Source organism: Gobius niger, assembly GCF_951799975.1.
Source record: "Gobius niger genome assembly, chromosome: 17".
Taxonomy (NCBI): Eukaryota; Metazoa; Chordata; class Actinopteri; order Gobiiformes; family Gobiidae; genus Gobius; species Gobius niger.
The window spans coordinates 2,313,246-2,340,617 of NC_136868.1; the positions used below are offsets into that span (position 1 = coordinate 2,313,246).

The 27,372-nt window shown below is 43.9% G+C and overlaps 1 protein-coding gene across 1 annotated transcript in view; it reads left to right on the forward strand.

Annotated features, from left to right (window-relative positions):
- Positions 1-1,145: 1,145 nt before the first annotated feature.
- Positions 1,146-27,372, forward strand: part of kcng1 (potassium voltage-gated channel, subfamily G, member 1) — a gene marked incomplete at its 3' end in the record, with an annotated part of 35,055 nt that continues 8,828 nt past the window's right edge. Inside the window, exons 1-4 of the mRNA XM_079575437.1 lie at positions 1,146-1,239; positions 8,550-8,627; positions 25,013-25,197; positions 26,239-26,852. Of these exons, the coding sequence (XP_079431563.1) occupies positions 25,059-25,197; positions 26,239-26,852 (753 nt within the window). The 5' untranslated portion in view covers positions 1,146-1,239; positions 8,550-8,627; positions 25,013-25,058. The remainder of the gene's footprint in view (positions 1,240-8,549; positions 8,628-25,012; positions 25,198-26,238; positions 26,853-27,372) is intronic.

The following is a 27,372-nucleotide window of genomic DNA, read 5'->3' on the forward strand; positions in this document are numbered from 1 at the left end:
CTAAAGCTAATTTTCTATTCTCTTGTTTTGTATTTGTAGTGGGGTGGTTTCTTTTTCCTCTAGCCTCTGAAGTGCTCCCCCTAGTTAGGAAGGTTATTTAAGACACCTGGTTCCAATATGGTGCCCTCTTTCGCTGAGACTAGCTGGGTGTTCTCTGGTTATCTCCACTCCTGGCATTGAGGTATCAAAGCCCCTGTTTTCTTTAAAAGTAAAATGCTAATGTTCTACTAAAACTATTTCTCCTTGGTGCTGGCTCTAGCTTACCATAGTGCCCCGTTTGCAACGTGGTTCGAGTGGTGGCTGTGAGTTCCTAACAAGGAGGTATTGAAAAGTCCCTGTTTAATATGTATGTTAAAAACTTAAACTAAATTAAATGGGTTTTGGTTTACCCTCAGGGTCCTGTGAACCGTCAAGGGTGGTAAGTTAGAGTGCCATGAACATACTTTGGTCTGCTGAGCCTTTCTAACAACTAATCTCCTTTTTACAGGCTAACCTGCTGCTGTTTTGCCATTAGTTTACGTTTGTTCCTTTTGATGTAACTTATGGTTTTCCCTAGTTAATCTTTGCCATTTTTTGTTAGCCAACTGGGTTCGCTTTTAGTGTTTTTAAACTATAGGAATATTCAAATTTTCATCTTAAATAAAATGAATTTGTAATTAAACTTGTTTTTGTTGTAGATAATTAAATTCCTATGTTTCCTTATTTAGTGTCCTGCCTTAACTGGTGTTGCAGCCAATCATGAAGATTTTACTCTAGATCACTTTTTAATAAACTGCTTCGAATTGGAAGTCAACGTCTCTGTCCTTTTTATCAGAAACTTACCTTGTGTTACCTTGTGATCTGGTAATTTGCCCCCTCGGTATACTACATATTCATGTCTTGCAAGCCAACTCTCAGCTGCAAACCCATTCCACCTACAGATATGAACCATCCGAACCTGCTTGATTCAAGTTTTAGCCTCGGTTCAGCTTCAGTCTCCGCTCAGTCCCGGTTCAGCCCCGGCCTCGCGTCGTCTTTGTTCCGTCCTCGTGCTGCCGGTGCCGCAAGGAAACGCCGAGAGGATGGATTACGGAGAGCAGAGGAGAGAGGGAGGGAGGGAGGCGTGGTTTCGGGAGCGCAGCCTGTTGCTCCTCATAATGAAATAAGGGACTTGAGGAGCCGGCGCAGTGAGTGAAGCAGCGCCGGAGCCAGAGGAGCGACACAGCCTGCGCCAACAGAAGCTCGGACATGATTCACGCTGTGAGTATTTCACTTTATTTATAACATCAACTTACCACAGGGCTTTGAAGAAACAGCATTTCCACTCAAGTGCAGCCATCTTTATCAAGGCATTTTATCTGGGAATCCACGTTTTGCAGACAAAGTAGTTCAAGGTGCTTTACAGAACTAGCAGGTGCTGATAAAAATGCGTGAAATGGCGCCGTGGTGGAGGTTTTCGAGGTCGTCAGCCTGACTGGGTTAAGACGAGGACATTTGGCTTCGCTTCTTAGAGGTTTCTTCACGTTCGCCGGATCAAACTTGGTGAGTAAACAACCCAGTCCAGTTGACGGGCTTGGAAACCTCTCCTACAAAGATTAAAAGGCAAAACGAGCAGAGAGCGCTGTCGTGAATATTCATTTCTTCTACACAATACTGGAAAGACTGATTAGACTTGACAATGTTCACTAAAACTCTTCATATTCCTCTTGCTCCACATGAAGACGATGCGAAACCTGTTGTTTTCTTGTTGATAACGACAGAAGTGTTCAGTATTTAGCGAAGTAAAGGTTCAGAGGTGAAGACGTTTCATCCCAAAAGGCTTCTTCGGTTCCACATTTCTATTAGGGATGCACCGATACCACTTTTTCTAAAACCGATACGAGTACTTGGATTTAAGTACTCACCGATACCGAATACCGATACGAGTACAAGGCATTTTCTTCAACATTCTTACTTTTTTCACAGCAGATTGGTTTGTAATTCGTAAATTTACTCATTTACATTTCCTGAAGTAAAGTAGGCGATGCTTTTAAGAGCAGTTATATTAGAATTGTGCTGATGCCATTTATTTATTTATTTTTATTGCTCTGTCCATCATAGACAGAAAAGCCCATGTCCTAAAGCTCCCAATGCCTGAGCTTTATTCATTTATGTGTTTTTATTTAACAATAGTATTGAGATGTTTCTTAAATGGTCTCTTTTCGTCTTTACTTCAGCTCCTGTAGATTTTCTCGTGTGTTTGTAGTAACTTAGCGAGTAGCTACAGCGTTTTCATTGTTCTGCTGCAGCTCATTTTCCCTCAATATAAACATGCTGTATGTGTTTAGTTTGGATTTTCTGAGGACTTTTTAGTCGCTGGGTTAGTTTTTCAGATGAATAAACCCCTGGGCATAAAACGGCGTCAGAATGGCCAAAACTGTTAGCCGCGAGTTAGCAACGTTAGCCTGTATGTTGTAAACACTGCAGACGCTGCAGCGCGAACAACATTAAGCTCTGGTTAAATCCAGCTCAGACTCTGGTTTAGAGAGCGCAGTCTGTGATAAAGTCAGCTCTATGTGGATTATTGTGTTTACACTAAACTATTCTCCAGTTTGTCGCTTCTTCTCTCCTCAGCTGAGAGCTGCGCCTCGTAGCTGCGCCTCGTAGCTGCGCCTCGTAGCTGCGCCTCGTAGGTCAAATGGTATCGTTTTCTGGTATCGGGACCTCATGAATGAGTACGAGTATGAGTACAAGCATGTGGGATCGGCCCGATACCCGATACTGGTACAGGTATCGGTGCATCCCTAATTTCTATACAAGACAACAAACTATATAAGACAAATGCATCAGCTTGTTTCGGCTTGTTTGGGCCGAAAGAAATGTAGGAAAAAGGAAGCTTGGTTGACGATGACTTAAAACCCCTTTGCGATGACGGAAAACTTCCTGATTGAAACCAATATAAATGGTCACATGCTCTAATATTTGATTTCTGCACCATTTGCTTCTGCCATGTTAAAAGATCCAGTGTTGCTTCTTGTATTGACGATGGGAGAGCGTGACCACTGCGCAAAGCCTTCTCCTGCACATCCCAAAGATTCTCACTGAGTTTAAGATCCTGAACCACGATTTCACAACGTGAGCCCCGTGAATCCTGGCATTGTCGTCTTGGAATATACCTGTGCCATCGAGGGAGAAGAAAGCTGTGGAATAACCTGGTCATTCAGGATGTTCTCATTCTTGTGTTGCTGAACCTAGACCTGACCAACTGCAGGAACCCCAGATGAGAACCAGTTAGTTAAAGGAACAGGCCACCGTTTTTCCATACTGAGATGTGTTCTTACCTGAGCTTTGACGAGTTCTTTAGGACCTGTCTGATCTTCCCCCGTGCCTTCAGTCACGTAAACACAGCACAGACGGCGTTAGCATTTAGCCTCTCCCTCTCTCCTCTATAGCTCCAAAACAGGTCAAGATAGAAGCTACCAAGCTCTTCCACGTTTTCCCTATTTAAATATGGTTACGTAAAGTGTTCCACTACAAAGTATAATCACACAAAATTAAACAATGTGGATTTTCTAAGAGGATAAAAGGGGGGACTATATTGTAAGGCGTAATAATACCAGGAGTAGTTCGAAATCCGCGCAGTAATCTTCACTTTACTGTGCGGATGCCAAAAGTATGGAAAAATTCTCTTCAATTTTAGTCTAGTTTTAGTTAACTAAAATTGCATATAAATTTAGACGAGTCAATCTAAAATTACTTAAAAGACATATAAAGACAAAGGGAGAGAGGGATATCGCTTAGCCTGTTAGCTTCTTCTTCGGGATTCTATTAGTGTGTATTGGTGACTCCGACCCGGTGGCAGTCAGGTTGCAATTGTGGTTTTCTGGCCAGAGACACCAGAGGGAATTGAAAGACCCTCCAATCATCAGGGACTTACGGAAAGGATTTATTAAGGCAAACAAGTTACTTAGTGCTGCTTTAAGGTCCTCTGCTTCATGTATCTTCTCCTACATGAACAAAGCTAAGACCTTTGGCAGTGAATTTAAATGATATGAGGCTCTTTCTAGCTGTCATTGGACACATGTTCATTCTTAATTAGTCATTTTTTAGCTGGGTTAGAAAAATATAATAGGCTTGGTCTCACAAACAACTTTTTAATTAGTTTTAGTCTATTTTTAGTCTGCACAACATCACTTTGACTAAAACGATGGTAATATTTTAGCCGCCACACTGCACAGCCTCTCGCCGTGGCGTCACATGAGCGCTCGTGTGGCCCGTGGCAGATGACTGTCATTTACACGCTGGATTGCGTGGCCGTGCTCCATGGGAACAGGCTGCACGGGCCTCGCTGTCAACGTTACGCTCTCCTCGCGTGAGCTCCAGCCTCCAAACAGTCGGGATCACACGGAATCTGATTGACATCTTTTCGTAAACTTTTTTTTCAAATGGAGAAGAGCCGCGGTGCTTCCTCAAAAAGGGCCTCTAATGGCTAATGCTGCGTTCGAGGGAAATGCTACCGGAGAGGTTTTTTAATGCAGCGCGTGGTTTGAATATGATGTTAGTGGCTGGTAATGTCATTAGCGGCGCACTATGCAAAAGCATCATGGGGCTGGGTACTGAGCAATGTCTTTTATTCCTTATTCCGGTGCTTAAAGCCGCACTGTGTGATACGTCAGCGAGAACAAGATACAAGCTTTTATAGAATTATGAACCTTTTTATTGAAAAATCACTTTCATGAACAGGAATCTTTGCTGTGAGCGGCTCGTCTCTCTTCCAGATTGACTTGTTGCTTTACTGGGAGCAGGACATCAACCTCTCGTCTCCATGGAGATATTGCAGCTTTGCTTTAAAAGTTTAAATATTACAGGGTTTCAGCTGGACACGAAAAGTCATCATGTTAATTATGCAAAGAAATATTTATTTGACCTTTGTTTAACCAGGAAAGTCCCACTGAGGTGAAAGGCCACCGTTCTTCCACACTGAGGTATATTCTTATTTGAGCTTAGACGAGTTGATGTGTAACTGACTGGTCTTTAAACGTGTGCTCAGTCACACTAATAGACCAAAGACGTTGTTAGCATTTAGCCTCTCTCAGCATATTCCTATAGCTCCAAACTGGGGTGAAGTTTGGATGTTTCATTTTGTGTAACTATACTTTGTAACTTTTCACGTTACTGTATTTAAATAGACATATGCTGGAAGAGGCTTAAAGGGGCTAAATGCAAGTTCGTCATTTTATGCTCACTACTGCCACCTCAGGTCTTATGCATAACTGTATAGCTTCTATATTAAAGTAATAGGCCACCATTTTTCCATACTGAGATATGTTCTTACCTGAGCTTTGACGAGTTCTTTAGGACCTGTCTGATCTTCAGTCACGTAAACACAGCGCAGACGGCGTTAGCATTTAGCCTCTCCCTCTCTCCTCTATAGCTCCAAAACAGGTCAAGATAGAAGCTACCAAGCTCTTCCACGTTTTCCCTATTTAAATATGGTTACGTGAAGTGTTCCACTACAAAGTATAATTACACACTATTAAACAATGTGGATTTTCTAAGCGGATAAAAGGGGGAACTATATTGTAAGGCGTAGTAATACCATAATACGTGACTGAAGGCACAGGTGAAGATCAGACAGGTCCTAAAGAACTCGTCAAAGCTAAGGTAAGAACATATCTCAGTGTGTAAAAACGCTGGCCTAGTCTTTAAAGGGGCTAGATGCAAGTTCATCATTTTATGCTCACTACTGCCACCTCAGGTCTTTTGCGTAACTGCAGCTTCTATATTAAGCTCGTGCATGACGGCACTTTGGACCTGAAGTAACACCTTTGTGAGTGACAGTTCAGGATTTCAGGGGCAGTTGTGGTGAACAGGTCTGAGCTCATGACATTTGGTCTGTTTGTGTGACTGAGCGCAGGCACAAAGACCAGACAGTTACGCAGACGTGCAGCTCACCATTAGGCCAGGCAGGCAGCTGCCTGGGGCCCCCAAGCCAGCAGGGGCCCCCAGAGGGCCAACAGATTTGACTGAAACGACCAAGAGAATACAGTCACTGCAGCAGCACGTGTTGGAAATACAGAGACACAGCTCCGACAAAATGTGGGGAAGTTCTGCTTCTGGCAGCAAAAACAAAAGAAAAGGAGGATAAAGAGGAGGAAGGAGAGAAAGACGGCAGCGAGTGTAATAAGATACTGTAGTTATAGGTCTCTGAAGTACTTCTTTTAGCAGCCTCCATTGTTTGGCATGCAAATATCGTCAACAATGAATGTACTGTAAACTATAGAGATTGTTTCGTTTTTTTTGGGTGTACACTTTTAGGAAAAGCATAGAACGTATTTTACACAGTGATTTTATTGTAGATTGGATTTATAGATTGTAATTGTAATGCTTTATGTTCACACCTGTCCAGGGACTGCGGATGGAAAAGAGCTGCCGAGCTAAATCTGGTACAAACCATCTCCTCTTGTAAAGACTAATGGTTCTGTACATTGTCCCTGTTTCAATAAATAATGATAATAATAATAATACTAATAGCTAGCGTTCGTCACGGTGCTATGTAGAGCCTTTTCACAAATGTAGTGGAGTAGGAAGTATTATGTATATTTCTCTTTTTAATGTAGTGGAGTAAAAGTTTTCAACACAAACACTGTGGAAGTGTTGCTGCTTCATGCATCACTTGTTTGTTTTTTGTTTTTTTTGGTAGTGTCATGGGGGGAGTGCGGCTCTCGGGCTGCTGTGGCTGGTGTTCATTGGTGTTCAGTATTCATGACTCCGTGGCCAAGTCCAGGCCGCTGGTTTTGTCCTTAATCTACCCACTGCCGAACCATGTGAAGAGCTCGGGTCTAGACAGGCAGGGGAGCTTCCATCGGTCAGTGAAAGCATAGAGGGGGGCCCTGGTCTCTGGGTTGTACGCGTGGTCCTGTTTTCACGCTCGTGTTGTGGATATGGAGTTGGTGCTGCTGCTCGGGAGCGGCCGGTGTGCGCGAGCTGTACGCGCGTGTCGTGGGATCAATGGTTTCTCGCTAGTGACGAGGGGCATTCTCCGTTTCAGTGTTATTTTTTCCGAGTTGCTGCTGTTCGACTGCGGTCTGAGCTTCTCGTGTGGCGTGACAGGCTAAACTCTAGCCTTTTGTCCAGGGCTTGTTGTTCGCGGTGGTTTGTCCGCTGAAGCCTCTGTGAGCTTGGGTGTTATGCACTGTTTAGGTTATGTCTGAAGTTTGGTGACTTGGCTGTTTCATTCGCTCTGTTTGCTCACTGGGGCCGCCTTTCCTTCTCCTAAAGGCCTATTCACACTCCACAAGACGCACCCAGAGCTGCGAGAACCAAATGACATCATTTTTAGTGGGCGGGGTTATTTTGACGCGAGAATCCAATGTTTACGTCCTAACACCAGTGCGGAAAACGGAGACAACATGGCTAGTTTTGCAGCACCGCTCGCGGCAGTAAAATACTTCGCTGAAGGACAAGGACACGCACATGGCAACAAAGTCCTGGAGAGAAACACACGGACAGAATAAACCAGCGGGAGATGTGGCTAAACATGAAATCTTCAAAATGTTTGCAATACCGTGACTGACACATTTTATAATAGTTTAAACTCAAATAGCTCGTTTTATTTCGGTCATTCCTTGTTTGTTTTGGCTGCGGAAAAAGGGGGCGTGGCCGTTCGGCAGAAACACGTCTTGTGGAGGATGAAATGTCAGAGCTCAGACCAACTTTGTTCTTGTTCTTTTTGCCTCAAGAACAAGAACAAAGTTCTCGCGTCTTGTGGAGCATGAAGAGGCCTTAAGTTTGCTCTGGTGCTGGACACCAGTTGCTGAGTTGGAGGGTCTGGCCTGGGTCGCTGGTTTTTGTTGTGCGTCAGGGGCACTGTTCTATAGTTGGCGGTTAACTTTTGGAAACATGGAAAATTTGGGGGGCTGTGCATTTGGCTTCCGCTTGGGGCTATTTGTTTGGCCTTCTGGAGGCTGGTGGCTCATTTTTCCCCACCATGCACCATCTTATGGAGGGGGGTGTGACGCCCTCGCGTAAGCCCTGTCCTCTCCTCCACCTGTGGGCGGGGGGAGTGCGCGCTCGCTCCTGGTCATGTTTGTGCTCATCAGGCTGCAGGTGGCGCTGATTGGCTGCCATGAGGCTGCGGCCCTTTAAGGACGGCGGAGGTGGAATGGCGCTCTCTGTCTCCCTGTGTCGGCTCCGGGGCGCACGTTGGGGCGCACGTCGGGGCGCACGTCGGGTCGCCCGGGCTGCCGAGCCGCGCCAGCATGCCGCCCTCAACTAAAGATACTTTTTTATAATAAAAGATAATGCCGCTGGGCTAAAACCCGTGTTCTGCGTCCTGCTCTCTTTTGTTGCGGCCTCACGAGCCGGGGTCGTAACAAACTACACTGTACCAAAGCTTTTTTTGAATCCGATCTATCACCAAACAGCAGGCGCCCGCGAGAGCAGTGACTGTGATGGGTGATATATGAAATACATCATACTCCTGCGGGTAATAGGGTCGGTAATGAGGTGAACTAACGACTCTCCTTCCCAGATAACAGTGAGTGTCCGTAAAAAGAATGTGCAAAGTAATTATAAGGTGCTATTCCCAGGTGTCTGCGGGTGAAGGGGCAAAGGCGGCGTCGCGACAGCGCTGAGAGGCGGGAGCGAGCGATGGAGGAACACAGGAGGTAAGTGAGCGCTCTCTGTCGCCCAGGAGCTCTCCATCATACAGTGTCCCAGAGGCAGTCACGACGTGTGCCAGAGGCTTCTTCAGCTCTGTTTGGATTACATTAGTCTCCTGAAGTGCTGCTCAAAGTACTGGATTTCATTATTGAGTAAAAGCACAGATACCACTGGTCAAATATTACTACAGTAAAAGCAAAAGGAGAATTTATAGAGATGTAGTGAGGTAGAAAGTGTTATATCTGTCAAATGGAGTTGCAGTATCAGAGTGCCTCGGACATTACCTTTTTTTGCACCACCTTCATTATAAGATATGTAGGATTGAAGTTACTGAAGCTGGTGTGTTTTTCTGTCTCAACATTTACCCAGAAGCAGAGAGAGAGACGGAGGGCAGCCGACTGCAGAAGGAGAAAGCGATACTGGGCAGAGGTGTTTTTTTTCTCGGCAGCTTTTGCGGTTTGAGTCAATTTGAGGAAACGCAGCCTCTTACGGTCCATTAGAAGTGTTACGCTGATACTGAGAGAATGGGAGAGTCTGGGAGTGCGTGGACTGAAGGGTGGATGGGTTTGACAGAAAGAGACTGCGTTCTCTTCAGCACCTTCATTTTGTTGTTTTTGTTATGGCAGAGTTTCTGACGTCACCGGATCCTGTTTCCCAATGTTATATCGAGCTCTTGTAGTTATTGTAGAATGTAGGAGAATATTGGCTACACAGGCCTCAGCTACTTCCCTTTTTTATTTCTCTGTCATAACAGCAGCAGCAACAACTAATTATTGGCCAAAGCCCCACGCAGACCACGCCAAACAGCACAACATTCACAAGAACCTTTAACCTGTTCAGGAGCGCCGTCCCTGATCAGGGGCTGATTCCAGTTCCATTTACTTGCAGTATTTAGGCAAATTATATTTCGACCAATATAAACATGGGGCACAGATTTTTAAACAGGCACTTCTCCCCAAAACATCTATTCCAGTCATGGAACGACATCACATAAATCAAAACATTAATTAAGGACAGAAAAATAAAAATAAAACATGAAAATTGATCATTAAAATTAAGCATTTCTTATCCATATTAATTAATTAATATGGATTAATATTAATTATTTTGGTCCAAAATGCTCAAGTAAAATATAATTCAACAAAAATTTCAACAAAATACTCTTTTTTGGAAAATTTGGCTCATTAAGTTTACAAATCCAACATACTTGGACCAAGACTTCTGAAATTTTGCACACATGCTGAGCACCAGTAAGGTCACAACTGTACTCAATTTGGAGTGTGTGCTATGAAGTATATTTTCAGGAAAGACATTTCAGTTTATGTGTCATTTTCGATATATAAAAAAGCTACATTTTTATTCATTTTATAACTAAAGAACTGTTTTACATGTTTTTGTCACAATGTCCTTCTAAATGTACAAAGAAGCTACTTCTTGTCCTGATTCCTATGATGGTTCACATCAGCAATTTGGACAAAGCATGTTGTTTTAACAGTAATTTTAATATGGAGAGGTGACTGTTTAATGTAGCCAGGCGAGAGGACATCAAAATAGGTGGTCCTTAACAGGTTTTAACAGCTACATTAGTTTAGTGGCACTGACTGTGTTGGGACGGCGCAGCGACTTCTCTCTGCTGTCTCCACCGTCATGAGGCTGATGTCCACCTCTTTTTCTTATTGAATCCACCGGAAATACATCCAGCTTCTTGGTGTCGCCTGCTTTTAATTTCCATTTGATAAAACTATAAACAAGGAAGACTCGTACGTGGGCACAGGCCGGACTGACCCAGGACTTTTGGGTCAAGACCGGCTCTTCAATAACATATTTAATGCAATAGTCGAGGTGATGAGCAAAACAACAAGCCCTTGGCATGAACTAAAACAATATAAGCTACGATTCCAGGACAACAGCTGCTGTTGTTTCTGCCGAATTCAAGCGAACACTTCATAGCACTCAACACTTTAATCAAACAATCTTAAAATGTGCGTCCCATTAAGGAGGTTCCTCTCGCGACTGCAACACAAATAAACTTCTCAAAACCAACCGAATGATCCCACTGTAGATTTAGGCAATGAAATGATTAAACTCACCACAGAGATAGAGGTGTGTTGTGTAAATTGAAGTCCCAAAACAGGCCAAAACATCGTAAATCCTTTCAATGGAATCTAGAAACTATTTCCAAACTGCGCATCCAGTGAGACGAGGGGCGAGAGGGCGAGTCACCTGACAACAAAAACATCTGTCTAAAATGTATAAAGAATAGAGGTCTGAGGTTCCCCTGTGGGTCCTGGAGGGTTTTACAATAAACTATTTCTTCTTGTATTGGCAAATATGATGTGAGGGGCATGAGTGTTATGTCCCAGAGGCCCATTGCTTACTATCCGAGATAATCTGGGAACCATGACTCAAGAAAGTGCCACCAGAGGGGTAAAAAGGTGTCACATCCGTCTAATAAAGGAATTGCGTAATTGCATCTATATAATGATAGGGATGCTGATAACTACTGGCACTTATTGTGGGCCGGTGTAATGAATAACAGGGCTTATCTCTCGTCTCGATCTGACAGGCCCAACCGGCCCAAAAGTACGTCGGCCCACTGGGAAAACTCCGGTGTTCCCGATGGCCCGTCCAGCCCTGCCTGAACAGTGATCACATGACACTGTTGACCGATTGGGACGTGATTCCCACGCTCACAAACAGGGACGGGCTCAGTTTTTCTCCCCTCCAAAGACAGAGACGCACCGCTGCATTACAACAGACTCATGTAGTGTCCGCTCGACAAGTCTCAGTGGCTGTGTGGCAACTTTGTGTGGATCCCCCATCCGGCACCAAATCTTTTAAGACTCGAAAAATTGTTCCCTGTTTGCTCAGGTTAAGACATTGTAATAACAGCACATTTCGTCAAAGGCAAATTAAAATCGTAAGCAATTTGTTCTGTCATAAATTGTGTCAAAACAAGACTCAATAAAATACTGAACCACATCACAAATCACATAATTATAGTGGTAAAATGTCATTATCGCTCAGGAAATTACCATGTGTTGTGGATAGATAGATAGATAGATAGATAGATAGATAGATAGATAGATAGATAGATAGATAGATAGATAGATAGATAGATAGATAGATAGATAGATAGATAGATAGATAGATAGATAGATAGATAGATAGATAGACACTATAGACACTATAGACACTATAGATAGAGAGATGGATGGATGGATGGATGGATGGATGGATGGATGGATGGACTGACTGATAGACGGATTTGTTCTTCCCTGATGGCACCTGCATATTCCAAGATGACGATGCTATGATTCATCTGGCTCACACTGTGAAGCACGAGACGTTGTGGATCGACTTAACCCCATTGAGAATCTGTGGGATCTGCTGGATTGTTGGGCATTGCAGAAGCTTGTTAAAACAATGCCACTGAGTAATTAACGCTAAAGGCAGAACAAACAACATTAAAGCGTGTACCTTGTTTTTGTTCGGGCAGTGTGTTTGGATTGTACTCATCATATGAAGTAATAATGTTTGTTGTGGTATTTTCCCCATCGATCAGGCAGCTCATTAAAGTCGTCTAAATCAATGAAAGCCACAGCGCTCCGGCCGCCGTAGCTTTGGGCGACAGGCTGGGTAGAAAACACATGCACAACCGAACCAAAGCAACATCAGACTCACGGCATGAGTCACCAGGCAATCTGCAGTACAGGCCCCGCGGCTGAGCTGCCAACAGCCAAGCCTCGCCGATCAGAGATCAGAGAGAGCGGCAAAGGTTATTTATGTGATTAATTTGTTTCAGCATAAATAAAAACAGTGGAAAGGGCAAAAATTAAACGCTAAAATGTTTCTCTTACATAAATTCCCATTTTTGGATTGGCTTGATTGAACCCTACACTGAAAGTCTCCACACTTATAACATAACTTTGCTCAAATGCTACATTTTCCCAGCCCTAGGAAAAGAAAAAGCAAGGCCTTTTTCATGAATCAAAATTCTCTATTTGTATTTATGAAAAAGCCTTTACTTAAAGGGGCAGGTCAAATTAAAATCTTCACTGTGAAAAAAAAGCCATCTTATTTCAGATAAATGGCTTAAAAAGGTTTGATTTAAGACATTTAATGCTGGTTTGGAGCAGGCTTGGACTGTCTTGAAATAAGATCACCAATAGAAGAAGCATTAAGTCGCTTAATCTCTTAAAGAGGGGGTGTTCTGCTTTTTTCAGTCCCATAGCACCAGTCTATATCACACTACAATGATGACAAACCTTCTGTTGGTCTGTAAATGCAGTAAATTAGAATAACTGCCTTGTATAAAATGTCTCTCTCAAAATGGCTGTAGTGAATGTCTTGAAATAGGCCTCTGTCTCTTTAAGAACCTCTGAGCCTTTAGACACGCCCCCTCCACACGCTGTCTGTGGCATCAGTGGGGAGGGGGCTCTGCTGAGGAGCAGTGGTTGGTTACTCGGCTGGTGACGAAAGCTCGGAGGCGTCTCCAGGAGGTGGGGGCGTTCCTAGGAGGACTCAGGCAAACCTATCCCTAAAATGGCCGCCATCAGAGTTTTTACAGATGACTCAGAAATACGTGAATGTGCCAAGGCAACACTTCAGCCATGTTTTTAATGAGGGAATGACAGAATAACATAATGGAAAGTTTGAAAAAGTCGATTTTGCAGAATACCCCCCCTTTAACTCCCACCAGAGCAGAGCACAAAATGCAGCAAAAAAGCGACAAAAGAGCGACAAACAACGTGCCGGAAAAGCAAAAAATGCAACAAAAAAGTGACAAAATGAGGCGAAAAAACACGACCAAAAAGCCACAAAAAAGCTGTGAAAAATTGAGAAAAAAGCGACAAAAAAGTGACACAAGAGCATGCCAGAAACGCTTTTGTAGGTCTTAGCTTTCAAATGCTTTTAGATTTGGGTAATACAGAACTGGAGAAAATGCACTGGGTTAAGAGCGGGGGTTCAGAGGTTAAACAAAATAAATTTACGCTCAAACACAACAGATGTGACTTACGAATGTTTGATGTTGAGTTTGAGTCTAAGACGAGATGAAGATGAGCTAATGCCAATGGAACAAGCAGAAATCTCACTTGAAATCAGACAAATTCACTTTAAAATTTAGAAATATTTCTTTTTTCACTTGAAATGATGCATAATCATCTTAATTGTTATCTTTCATAATAAACAAGACTAAAAAAAAAACTTAATCGAGACCAAAACAAGGCTAAAATGGAACTGAACTGGAGAAATCGTGTTTACAATCGAACTTTCCTCCTTCTCCTTCGTAAAAATGTGCTTGTTCCATTGGCAATAGGAGGTTTTATCTCATCAAGACGAGTCCAAACGTTTCCAAACTTTAGATTTAACACCTTAATTCAAGTCCATGTATGTCATTTCTTCAAGGGACTATATAGAGTTTAAAAATGTTAAAAGTATTTTCCTCCCCCTTCATGTTCCAGCCATGTCCTGACCTGTTCACCACAACTGCCTCTAAAATCATGCACTGTCACTCAGAAAGTTGTTACTTCGGGTCCGAAGCACAAGCTTTAATTAAGTAAGTATATACTTACAGAGACTGCAGTTACGCGTAAGAGCTGAGGTGGCAGTAGTGAGTATAAAATGACCAACTTGCATCCGTTCCCTTTAAGATGATAATTCTTTTTCCACTGTAGAGAGTTTAGTGGATCATTTGAATCGATTTGGCAGAAGATGGCGCAGTTTTTATTTTTCATGTTTTTGTACTTGCATTAGCCGCCATATTTGTTTTAGTACTGACAGACCAGGCATTTAGTCCACTGGAACTCGCGAAGATAACACTGAGTCCAACACTACAATATTCAGGAGTAATCACAGGGTCGATGGCACCTCTGATCAGTGTATACTGTTGATGTGCGCTTGGGCAAGACACTTCCCGCACCTTGTGAAACCCGTGTGTCAGATTGGCCTTGCGCCTGTTAGTCTGTGCCTAAAGGATGGATGTTTCTATGGATGGATGGATGGATGGATCTAGGGATGGATCTATGGATGGATGGATGGATCTATGGACGGATGGATGGATGGATGGATGGATGGATGGATGGATGGATGGATGGATGGATGGATGGAGGGATCTATGGATGGATCTATGGATGGATCTATGGATGGATGGACGGATGGATGTATGGATCTATGGATGGATGGATCTATGGATGGATGGATGGATGTATGGATCTATGGATGGATGGATGGATGGACGGATGGATGTATGGATCTATGGATGGATGGATCTATGGATGGATGGATGGATGTATGGATCTATGGATGGATGGATGGATGGACGGATGGATGTATGGATCTATGGATGGATGGATCTATGGATGGATGGATGGATGGATGGATGGATCTATGGATGGATGGATCTATGGATGGATGGATGGATGGATGGATGGATGGATGGATGGAGGGATCTATGGATGGATCTATGGATGGATGGACGGATGGATGTATGGATCTATGGATGGATGGATCTATGGATGGATGGATGGATGGATGGATGGATGGATGGATCTATGGATGGATGGACGGATGGATGGATGGATCTATGGATGGATGGATCTATGGATGGATGGATGGATGTATGGATCTATGGATGGATCTATGGATGGATGGATGGATGGATGGATGGATGGATGGATGGATGGATGGATGGATGGATGGATGGAGGGATCTATGGATGGATCTATGGATGGATGGATCTATGGATGGACGGATGGATGTATGGATCTATGGATGTATGAATGGATCTATGGACGGATGGATGGATGGATGGATGGATGGAGGGATCTATGGATGGATCTATGGATGGATGGATCTATGGATGGATGGATGGATGGATCTATGGATGGATGGATGGATGGATCTATGGATGGATGGATGGATGGATGGATGGATGGATGGATGGATGGATGGATGGATGGATGGATCTATGGATGGATCTAGGGATGGATGGATCTATGGATGGATCGATGGATGGATCTTTGGATGGATCTATGGATGTATGAATGTATGGATGGATGGATGGATCTATGGATGGATGGATGGATGGATTTTTATTATTAACCATGATCAAAACAAAACAAAAGTCACCACAAGGATTTAACTAACTGTGTATGCTGTTGATGTGTGCTTGGGCAAGACACTTCCTGTGTGTGAGATTGGCCTCGCTCCTGTTAGTCCGAGCCTAAAGGCGTCTTATCATCTGTGGGGACTGAGTGAATAAATAGTCCATTGTAATGCGCTTTTTTTTTTCAAGCCTCCACAAAGGCTCCAGCGCAAAAACACACAATCCTCTGAACTCCGAGGTAGACGTGCTTCACGGAGCCGCGGCCGTGGAGCGTTTCTTCTGAGCGAGAGCAGAGGGTGAGCTGTGGGCGTCGCGCTGAGCCCGTCACATGCAGCGAGAGCACAGACATGTCACATTTGTAGCAGCAAAATAACAGGACGTGGCGCTCTGTGGGCCTTCGGTTCGAGCGTGTTTTCAATATGCCACAAATGGATCTCAGAGGACTTTCTGGAGCAGAGCCTCACGGACAAACAAAGGAATAAACCCGGTGTTGTTTTGTCTTCGCCGAGAGCTTCTTTCAATTAACGTTTCTGTGTAAAAACAATGACAGACATGGATATTGTTCAATGCGAATACCGAATACCGATACGAGTACAAGGCATTTTCTTCAACGTTCTTACTTTTTTCACAGCAGATTGGTTTGTAATTAGTAAATTTACTCATGTACATTTCCTTAAGTAAAGTCGGCGACACATTTAAGAGCAGTTATATTAGAATTGTGCTGATGCCATTTATTTATTTATTTCATTTTCATTCAATATATTTTATTTTGCACTTTATTACAGACAGAAAAGTCCATGTCCTAAAGCTCCCAATGCCTGTGCTTTATTCATTTATGTGTTTTTATTTAACAATAGTATTGAGATGTTTCTTAAATGGTCTCTTTTCGTCTTTACTTCAGCTCCTGTAGATTTTCTCGTGTGTTTGTAGTAACTTAGCGAGAAGCTACAGCGTTTTCATTGTTCTGCTGCAGCTCATTTTCCCTCAATATAAACATGCTGTATGTCTTTAATTTGGATTTTCTGAGGACTTTTTAGTCGCTGGGTTAGTTTTTCAGATGAATAAACCCCTGGGCTTAAAACGGCGTCAAAATGGCCAAAACTGCTAGCCGCGAGTTAGCAACGTTAGCCTGTATGTTGTAAACACTGCAGACGCTGCAGCGCTAACAACATTAAGCTCTGGTTAAATCCAGCTCAGACTCTGGTTTAGAGAGCGCAGTCTGTAATAAAGTCAGCTCTATGTGGATTATTGGATTTACACTAAACTATTCTCCAGTTTGTTGCTTCTTCGTCAAATGGTTTTGGTTTCTGGTATCGGGACCTCATGAATGAGTACGAGTATGTGGTATCGGCCCGATACTGGTATCGGTATCGGTGCATCCCTAAAAAGAACGTATATTTGAGCAACATCAGCTTCGTGGTTGTATAAGCTACGCAGCGGCGGAGTGATCTGCTAGAAAATAGTCCCTTAAAATGCGATCATTCATGTGATGCAGGTCAGTTATATTCCAAACATGACTCTATGGACACAGCCATTTATATGGTTAGTCTGGGGTTATAAGTGATTTGCCTCAGGTGCTCTGTGGAGCGGGTCACACTGTTTTAATGCAGGCTAATGCACTAGCCTAGTGCCACGTTACTCTTCAAATATAAGGACTGCATGAATAACAAAAAAAATATCTCCAGAAATCACTCAGCAACACTCTGGAGAACTAGGAAATGAGGCCCTATGTCAAAAACCCTGAAACATCCCTTTAAGAGGTAAAACAAGAGGTCTTGCTCTGTCTGACAGGATCTGGCGTCGCTGCAGTCGCTCAGGTCTATGTCCCCAAAGAATGAGATCAGTTGACGAGTGATTTCCTCTTCCCTGATTGCATCAATTCAAGATCTTGGTGGAAAATGAATGCAACACCGGATCTTTTGACATTGCAGGAGCTTAATGAAACAACGCCACAGTCGAAGCCAAAAGCCGCTACGACCAAACATCCGAGCGAGTCAAACGCGTGTCACAGATCCTCCCTCTGACAGCGTGTTATCTGTGTCACTGGGCTGTGTCTTTAATCAGGGCTCGGTGCCGACAGTGCAGGTGGCTAATAAGCACTCGCTCCCTCCTCTGATTCAGACCCGCTCGGCGACATCTCACACACGCCTCCCGCAAATCTCTGTAATTCATTCGATTAGTTTGGACGCGGGCCAGAGGATCCTCACGCCGCCGCTGCTGTTTGTTACAATGCTCATCGTTTGGGAGTGATTACGGTTCGTGATATGAAAGGATAATGTGCCTAATTTGGCGATTTGGCTCGAAAAGTGTGATTAGATTTGCACATGTTCAACACGCCCAGGAGGGAAGACACACACAACTAAAGTCATCCAACAATCTTTTTGTGCTTTAGATATATGACCTGAATAACTGCAGTGATTTTCCATTTTGTGGCATTATCAGTTTTAGGTATGCCTTTTAATCTAATAAAACTTAATGGGCCAGATCTTGTGACTGGCGCAGTCCGTGCGCAACTCTAAACGCAACATAGTACACGCGCAATCTCCCTTGTGGCGCAGGGTTTGCCGCGCCACAAGGGAGAGGGCGTTTTTTTAAGAAAAAGAGTCCGACTAAGGCATGGTTCATTACAAGCAGGACTTGCGCTACTCTTCTATGGCAACCTTCACATTATGTTCCTCTTTACATCGCGCTGCCTTGTCTTCTTCCTTAGAATCAACGTTAAATTGAAAACAAAAGCGAAAAAAGTCTGTTTGAGCGTAGGATACGCACGGGTTTACTTCATACACCAAAACAACAACAGTTTTCCATAAATAAACCACACGTGCCTCAAGTGCCACAACACCAGGTCTGATCTGCGTTTTAAGGAGACATTTCCATCGTGTGTCAGTCTTCACCTCCTGATGATGCTCCTTGTGGAGCCACAGCTCAGTCCAAAAGGAAGACGCGCATTTTACAGGGCGCATAGCAACTTTTTTTTTCAGCCACTCCAAAAATCCTGCAGCTGTAGCGCAAATGTTCCAATACGCCACAGTTTTCTTGCAACGACTGCATAACTCTGCAAATCCTCCACAGCCGATATGACAGTTTCTGATCAGTTAAATCCTGTACATTTCGTAACTTTGCGCATTCGAACGGTGTCCAACACGAGGCTGCTGCCTCTCTGTCCCGCCCGCTCAGCTTGGATCTGCAGTGAGTGGCTGCAGCAGCGGAGGAACAGTTTTATTTCTTTTATCTTTATTAAACATTGCGCTGCATCAGCATGTTACGCGTTTACAAGAGAACCCCTCCCTGCAAACCACCGCCTTCCTCAGGTCTGGGGAAAGCATGGGGAGGGGGCGGCACCACAACATCGCAATGCGAGTCTGTCCCCCCCTCCTGTCCTGCCCACTTTTTGCACCAGGTATGACACTGAAGATTGCAGGGAGCGCCACCATCTGCGTCCTCCTATTCTCTACAGCCTGCACCATGAACCACAAGATCTGGCCCAATGTTTTTTAAAACAGAGAGCATGGCTCTCTCGGTGTGTTTGGTCCGGGGTCGGCTGGGGCCCTCGCGTAACCGGGAGGCTCTCGAAGCCCCGCACCGGCCGGGTAGAGTTCGATGTGGGCGTGCGACGGTAAGCTTGCCTTGCCTCGGGGTTAGCCTTTTGCAGAAGGAGAACTGCTCCGCGGCTAACTTTATTTATATTTACGTTTAGGTGGACCCATCTGCTGCTGTCTTGCTTCTCTTGGTTCCCTTGCTTCTCTTGTTGCATCGTTTTGTTTTGTACGAACTGAAAAGCTAACGTGACCTAAGGAAAATACTGTGAACCAACTGAGGCTTAAAGTGTACAAGCGGTTCGACTTAATGTAACGAGAACGGCGCAATGTCTAATGCGAACAAAAAGTATGAAGCAAGAAACTGAAAGATAAAAGTACCTCATAGAAATAAACTAAACTGTGAAAAAGGAACATGCTGCCTCTGTCCTTATGGGTCGAACCTGTGTGCCTTAAAGCGCATTTTTCACATGTTTTACTGGATGGCGTTGTCTGGCATTTTAATTTAATATACCACTACCACTCATGTCACAATTTCCTACCATCCATATTTCCGATCCCCCTGGTGACCAAATCGACTATAGGCGTCTCCATCTCGTCCTGTCTCCGGCCCAACAACACGGTTCTTCACAGTCATTCCCAGCGTTTCCAGCACAGTGTTTGTTTGTTTGTTTCTTAACTGGACCTCATGTCTGCAATAAAGAGTGTGATGATGAGGATGATGATGACGATTGTCCATCTCTCTGCCTCTCTTTCCCTCATGGACCGTTGCATGAGGGTTTTCTCCACACTGTCGTTTGCTCTGATGTCAACGTCAGCTTTATTTGTATAGCACGTTTACAACAACACTCGGTGCCCAAAGTGCTTCACATACAGGTGCACAACATTAAATTACAGTACAGCACAGCAAGAGAAGCACACACAATAGAGTTAAAATACAGCTCAACTTCAATTGAACGCCAACGCAAACAGATGTGTTTTAAGGGCAGTCTTAAAGGTTTCTATGGTCGGAGCAGCTCTGACGGTTCCAGAGTTTGGGAGCAGCCACACTAAACGCTCGATCTCCTTTAAACGGGATCTGGGCACGTTCAGAGACAGCTGGTTCGCAGACCTTACTGATCTGACTGGGGCATAAACGGACAAAAGCTCAGAGAGATACTCAGGAGCAGATCCATGAAGACATTTAAACACAAGCATCAAGATCTTAAAGGAACAGGCCACCGTTTTTACATACTGAGATATGTTCTTACCTTAGCTTTGACGAGTTCTTTAGGACCTGTCTGATCTTCCCCCGTGCCTTCAATCACGTAAACACAGAACACAGTAAACACAGTTCGAAATCCGCGCAGTAATCTTCACTTTACTGTGCGGATGCCAAATTACTCCTGGTATTATTCCCCCTTACAATATAGTTCCCCCTTTTATCCGCTTAGAAAATCCACATTGTTTAATTGTGTGTAATTATACTTTGTAGTGGAACACTTCACGTAACCATATTTAAATAGGGAAAACGTGGAAGAGCTTGGTAGCTTCTATCTTGACCTGTTTTGGAGCTATAGAGGAGAGAGGGAGAGGCTAAATGCTAACGCCGTCTGCGCTGTGTTTACGTGACTGAAGGCACGGGGGAAGATCAGACAGGTCCTAAAGAACTCGTCAAAGCTAAGGTAAGAACATATCTCAGTATGGAAAAATGGTGGCCTGTTCCTTTAAAGTCAATCACATAGAGAAAGTCTGTTCCACTCTGTCAAGATGTTTTCACTTGTATTTCTTTTTGGACCCATTGGTTTGTTTCCCTCACTGTAGAATCCTCCTCCACGTCCACAGTTCAAAAGCCTCTATTCTCTTTCTGTCTGCCTTTTATATAGTCCAACTCTCAAGGGCCAAAAAACGTTCACCTGAAAACAAAATAAACCCTGGTCTTCCCAATAACGTGCACTTATTGCACAGATTCAATATTTCTCCATAGATTTATTTGGGGTATTGTCAAGGGCACATATCATAAGTAGCACCTGCAGACTTCAAATTATCCAAACATGGACTGAGCAATATTTCAAAGGTTTTTCTAGAGGGATTTTTAAATATCTAATTCATAGCCTTATTTATAAGATAAGATATCCAAAGTACCTCAAAAAAGTATTTGTAAAAAGTACTAATACGTTTTTCAGCATAAACTGCCTTACGGAAACATAAAATCACATAATCTACCGCAAAAATGAAAAGTTGATTTCCCTCTTCACCTGCAGCGTCTCGCGTTGTAGTCTGCTGTGTGTGAAGCGTGAAGAGGAGCGAGGCGAGGACTGCTCCCTGTAGGATGCTTCCAGTACTGCAGACAAAAACCTGACTGATTTCTCCAGAGAACTGCAAAGCCATTCGTATCTGCTCGTATTTGGTAAGTTCAGCGCGTGAGGGAATAAAGCTTTGGCACGAAATATTTGTAGTGATAATTATACATAAACAACATTACTTCAATTCCATAACAGTTGGAAAACGTGCGTCTTGCATGTTAATTGCCTGTCCCCGTGCTCTAGTACTGCAGTGGCTGCCAATCCCGAGATTCCTGGAATTGCATTGGGGCTTTTTATCATCATCATCATCATTCTTTATTCAGACTCGAGGTCCATAGTATAAAAAGGCTCACATAAACAATACATACCAACCCAAGACCTGGGGTTCACCAGAGCCACCAAAGAGTTCACAGAATCGTTGAGGCGACAGATGAATTAAAATACAAAGTTCTCATTAGCCCCTTAACGCCTGAATGTATTTCCAATTATATAAAAAAATATATCATCAGTGTTTTTGCTTTCAAGCTGATGCTAAATTAAGTGGAGATTGTTAATTTTTACGTCGCACATAGTACAGATATAGTTTTAGGTATGTTGCAAATTGGCAACAACAGGCAAAAGTTGTAAATGTATTAAAATGACAAAATGTGTTTGTTCTGAATGATTCCAAATGCACTGTAAGATACACTGAGCACTTGTGTATCAGGTTAGGATATTAGAACAGTAAACAGAGCTAACGCCTTTCACTAAATGCTTGTAAAGTGTTGATTTGGAGCAGCTGATGCCGTTCTGCAGCAGCAGGAGCACTGGTAACAGGAAGGGCATCAGGATGTTCAGTAACATCTTCATTACTGCTGTTCCTGTCATCAGTGCCTTCCCTGCTGCTGCTGCTTCATCACCTGATGTAGGGAGGAGAAAAAAAAGCACTTTATAAAGGTGCAGACAAAATATCTACCAAACATCTACAGTTTGTATGACTAATTATCATATTTTGCTCCTTTCCTGAGGTTTTATAATACATTGTACATCAGATACCTCTATTTACCATTACTTATTTGCAAACAATATTATAATTGCACATTATTTTCAGATGTGGAACTCTTGTTTGTGGTCCAGTAGGTCCACCTTGTGGTCGCTTTGCAAACAACACCAACGGTTTCATTTTGTTCTGTGTAAAAAAAGGGATAACTTTTTTTTTAATATGCTTGTATGATATTGTTACAATGATTATAGAATTTCACTAAAATGGGATGTTCTAAAAAACGTTTTAGCTGTAATAAATCTAAATACTACTAGAATGCGGTCACTGTGGCCACCAGATGGAGCTATTGCAGTTTTCCTTTATGGCCTGATGTTTCCGATTCACAACGTACTGAAATCTTCAAATAACAAAAAAAAAATCCATCACACGAAGTTCATTCCAATCAATAATCTAAAGATGGACACAATGAGCTGCTACATTATTTTATTTTAGCACAACTCAATTTACATTTGAAGATTTCATCAAAGTTGCTGCCTCGATTTGCAGAAGTGCTATTTCCGCTAAATACCTCCCATGACCCGGTTGTGGTTCCTTCTCTGACCGGTCCTACGAGAAACTCGTGCTTGCAAAACAAGGGAAAACATACCTTATTTTAGCCACAGTCTGGCAAGAAGAGGTATGTCGTCAATATGTACCAATAGGCGTTAAGGGGTTAGTGCCTGGAAGCTGTTGACACGAGCCTGGCAGAACAGCAGACTGGCACTACTGGACCTGGGCCTTTTTAATAGCATCCTAAAAGCATCATTATATGCGACTTTGAGCTTCTGTAGCGTGGCTTTTTTATATTTCCACCACAGAGGAGCTGTGTACAGAGGTGTGCAGAAACTTCTGAACAGATTAATTACGAATATTTGCTTGGGCATAAATTATACGACACTGCCGATTAATATCATCACAAAGGCAGTCTGTAATAAAGTGACCTAAGTGTTTTGTCCTGTTGCACACAGTAAGACTTTGCCCAGACAGGTAGAAACGTGGGAAACAGAGGTCCTGATCTCCTTTAGACCGACGTATCAGCACAGCGCTCTTTTTCACGCTGTGTATGAGGTCATGTTTGAGTCCATGTTCCGAGCAAACATTCAGCAGTTGTTGAAAGAAACAATGGCCAGATCATCAGCGTGCATGAAATTGCTGACCCCAAAGGAGGCGGAGATGGTATTCCCCCATTTGACCTGCATCTTCTGCTTAGAGTACCAGCAGGCCAGTGTTCTCGTAGTGCTGTCAGGTACTCCCCTCTGCTTAAGTTTGACAAAAAGTGTATGGTGGTTTACTCTGTCAAACGCCTTCGATGCATCTAAGGCCCTGTCCACACGAAGTCAAGCTGAGGACCAAACACAAAGATATTTTATCAATCAACATTTTCCAAACTAGGTCCCAGAGTGGAAAGATCTCAAAATGCCGTTTACGTGGCTCCGTTGTTAAGTCGTCTCCGCAACTTTTGCTAAAACGATGACATCACAGCTCCAGAGTGGTGTCTGTGATCCATGATCTACTGACCTTATAATGAGTTTTACTCATGGATCTATGATGGTTTGACTCCGCCCCTCTTTGCTCCATTGCCACAAGCCACAGGTGACAAGAGGAAAAACACGAGTCAGTCTGTGGTTTTGGACTGACAGTAAAAGTCCGGTCCATGACAGGTTTTTCTGCTTTAGTCCCGTTACGTCTGAAGAATAAACTCTCCTCCTCTTCTCTTCTGTAGATCTTAAATCCTTGAATCAGTTTCATTTTCACTGTTTACATTCCACAAAAGTTTACTGCTCATGCGCCTCTACATCTTGTTCTATCATCTGTGTTAGCGTCACAGCGCCTCACACAGGCCTGGAAGATGAATCGCGTCGTTTTCACAGACCTGAGTCGACCCATGTGGAAGCACACATTTACTGAGCTGCTTCGTGCTTAAGTTTCTGAAAACATAAGCGTTTTGTCTTCGTGTGGATATAGCCTAAAAGACCCATTACAATGGAAGAGTTCTTTCTTACATACATTTGCACTGTCTCCTTTTATGATCAGAGGGCTAGTATTGGCACAAATTAAAAGGTAAAAAAGCATCACATCTGACTGAGAAAGGCCTACATATGCTGAAAACAGGTGTATTGAATGTGTATTGGTCATTATTTGTATGTTGAGATGCATTTGTGTGAGCAGCGGTGATGGATTGAGTGGCCAGCACAGGCAGGGGGGCTTTAAGATAAAAGGTTAGGAAGTCTGGTCCACTGAACACTGAATCCAAGGCCCAACAGCAGTCTCTTCTTTCATCTTTAAGTGAAGTGGGTCAAAACAATGAAACACACACCACTTTACTGCTTTAAAACAAGAGAGTACAGCTCTAAACACTACTGTCTGTCCTGGGACGTTCATGTCTGTGTTGTAAACTGATCGAGGTGGCTGATGGTGCAGGTTTCCTCCGTGTCCGCAGGCGCCTGTGAGCTGACGGGCCGGTGATTAGAGATGGTGCAGTGAAGATGACTCTGTTGACCGGAGAGGGCTCGGAGTACAGCTACAGTGCTGTGAGCTGCTCCTCGGACCCTCCCCCCCTGCACGAGCTCGAGCCTGAGAAGGGCGTCTTCTACAGGAGGGCCTGGCGCGCTCCACAGCACACAGGTGAGGGGAAAGAGGCTCCCAAACCAGGACTAAATCAAGGAGAATCTTAGGAGGATCGATGCAGTTTAAGCAGCAGCTCCCCTTTCATCGGGGCCGGATTGGGACTGAAAACCAGCCCTGGACTCTGGTCAGCCTGGCCCAAATTAGCGTAAATGTGACACTTCCACAAATACATATGTGAACCTCTGACCCCCCGCCTTAACCCAGAGCATTTTCTCCAGTTCGGCTTTGCCCAAATCTAAAAGCTTCTTGACTGGAGAGCAACACTGTAACGCCTCATTTGAAAGATAAAATCTAGAAAAGTGACGGTAACTTTTTGTCACGTTGTCGCTGCATTTTTGTCATGTTTTTGGCTTTTTGGCATGTTTTTTTTGTCATGTTATTGTTGTTTTTTCATCGCTTTGTCGTCACTTTTTTGTCACTTTTTTGTTGCTTTTCCAGCGCATTTTTGTTTTTGGATGCTTTTCTTTTAACCCCTTAACTCCCACCTGAACCGAGCACATTTTCTCCAGTTTCAGCTTTACCCCAATCCAAAAGCTTCTGGAAAAAAGGTGTGAAAATAGTGACAAAACTGAGACGAAAACAATGATGGAAATGTGACGAAATATTGATGAAAAAGTGGCAAAAATGTCACAAAAATGACAAAAAAGTGACAAAAATGTGACAAAAATGTGACAAAAAATTTGATACTTTGGCAACTCGTTTGAACGAGATGGTATTACATTTACCATCGTTTACGCGCAGTCAAAAATGTTTCACTCACACTGGCAGCTCAGAGTGTCCGTACCTACAGGACCAATTCTCATTTTTAGTTTGCAAAATTCACATCATTACATGGCAATGAGAACTCAAAAGGAGTTTGTTGAAGCAATAAAGTTAATGTACACCGACCCCATATTCAAAGTCGTTACTAATGACAGTAATACAAGAGAGGAAGTGAGAAGATAACGGCCCATCCTTTGAATAAAGTCCTCAAAAGACGTCCACACCAGGGAAACCTGACGTTAGATATATTAACATTAACATTCCCTTGACTTACAGACACCCCTCTGTCCAGCGCCCACCGCCTCTACGCCATCATAAACGTGGGCGGCCTGCGGTACCAGCTGCCCTGGACCACCCTGGAGGACTTCCCCCTGTCCCGCCTCGGGCAGCTCAGCCTCTGCAGCAGCTTCGACGACATCATGAGGGTCTGCGACGACTACGACGTCACCCACAACGAGTTCTTCTTCGACCGCAGCCCGTGCGCCTTCCGGACCATCCTGACGTTCCTGCGGGCCGGCAAACTCCGCTCCGTGCGGGACATGTGCGCCCTGTCGTTCAGAGAGGAGCTGCTGTACTGGGGCGTCCCGGAGGAGAGCCTGGAGTGGTGCTGTAGGCGCCGGCTGGTTCAGCGCGTGCAGGAGTTCGAGGCCTTGGAGCGGGCGGAGGAGGAGGAGCTGCTGGAGGAGATGATGCTGGATTCGGAGAGCAGGGAGGGGCCGCGGGAGTCCAGGGCCAACAGGTGCATGGCCCAGCTGCGGGACATGGTGGAGAAGCCTCAGTCTGGGCTGCCCGGGAAGATCTTCGCCTGCCTGTCGGTGCTGTTTGTGACCATCACCGCGGTCACTCTGTCCATCAGCACCATGCCCGCCATGAGAGAGGAGGAGGAGCAGGTGAGGGGAGCTCTGAGGCGCAGAAAGGGGCCAATAACAGACCGGAACAAACTTAGAAATAGCCATCGCTCCCATCGCATCATAAACAGCAAAGCAGCGCCCACAGATTCACACAGATCACGGCAAATCCCACAAAATTATAGATCGACATCAAAAAGCTGTTTTTCCAGCCAGATCTCAACCACAAACAAACTTTCGTGTAGTGTGTCCTCAGCTTAAAGGAATAGGCCCCCGTTTTTACATACTGAGATATGTTCTTACCTGAGCTTTGACGAGTTCTTTAGGACCTGTCTGATCTTCAGTCACGTAAACACAGCGCAGACGGCGTTAGCATTTAGCCTCTCCCTCTCTCCTCTATAGCTCCAAAACAGGTCAAGATAGAAGCTACCAAGCTCTTCCACGTTTTCCCTATTTAAATATGGTTACGTGAAGTGTTCCACTACAAAGTATAATTACACGCAATTAAACAATGTGGATTTTCTAAGCGGATAAAAGGGGGAACTATATTGTAAGGCGTAAT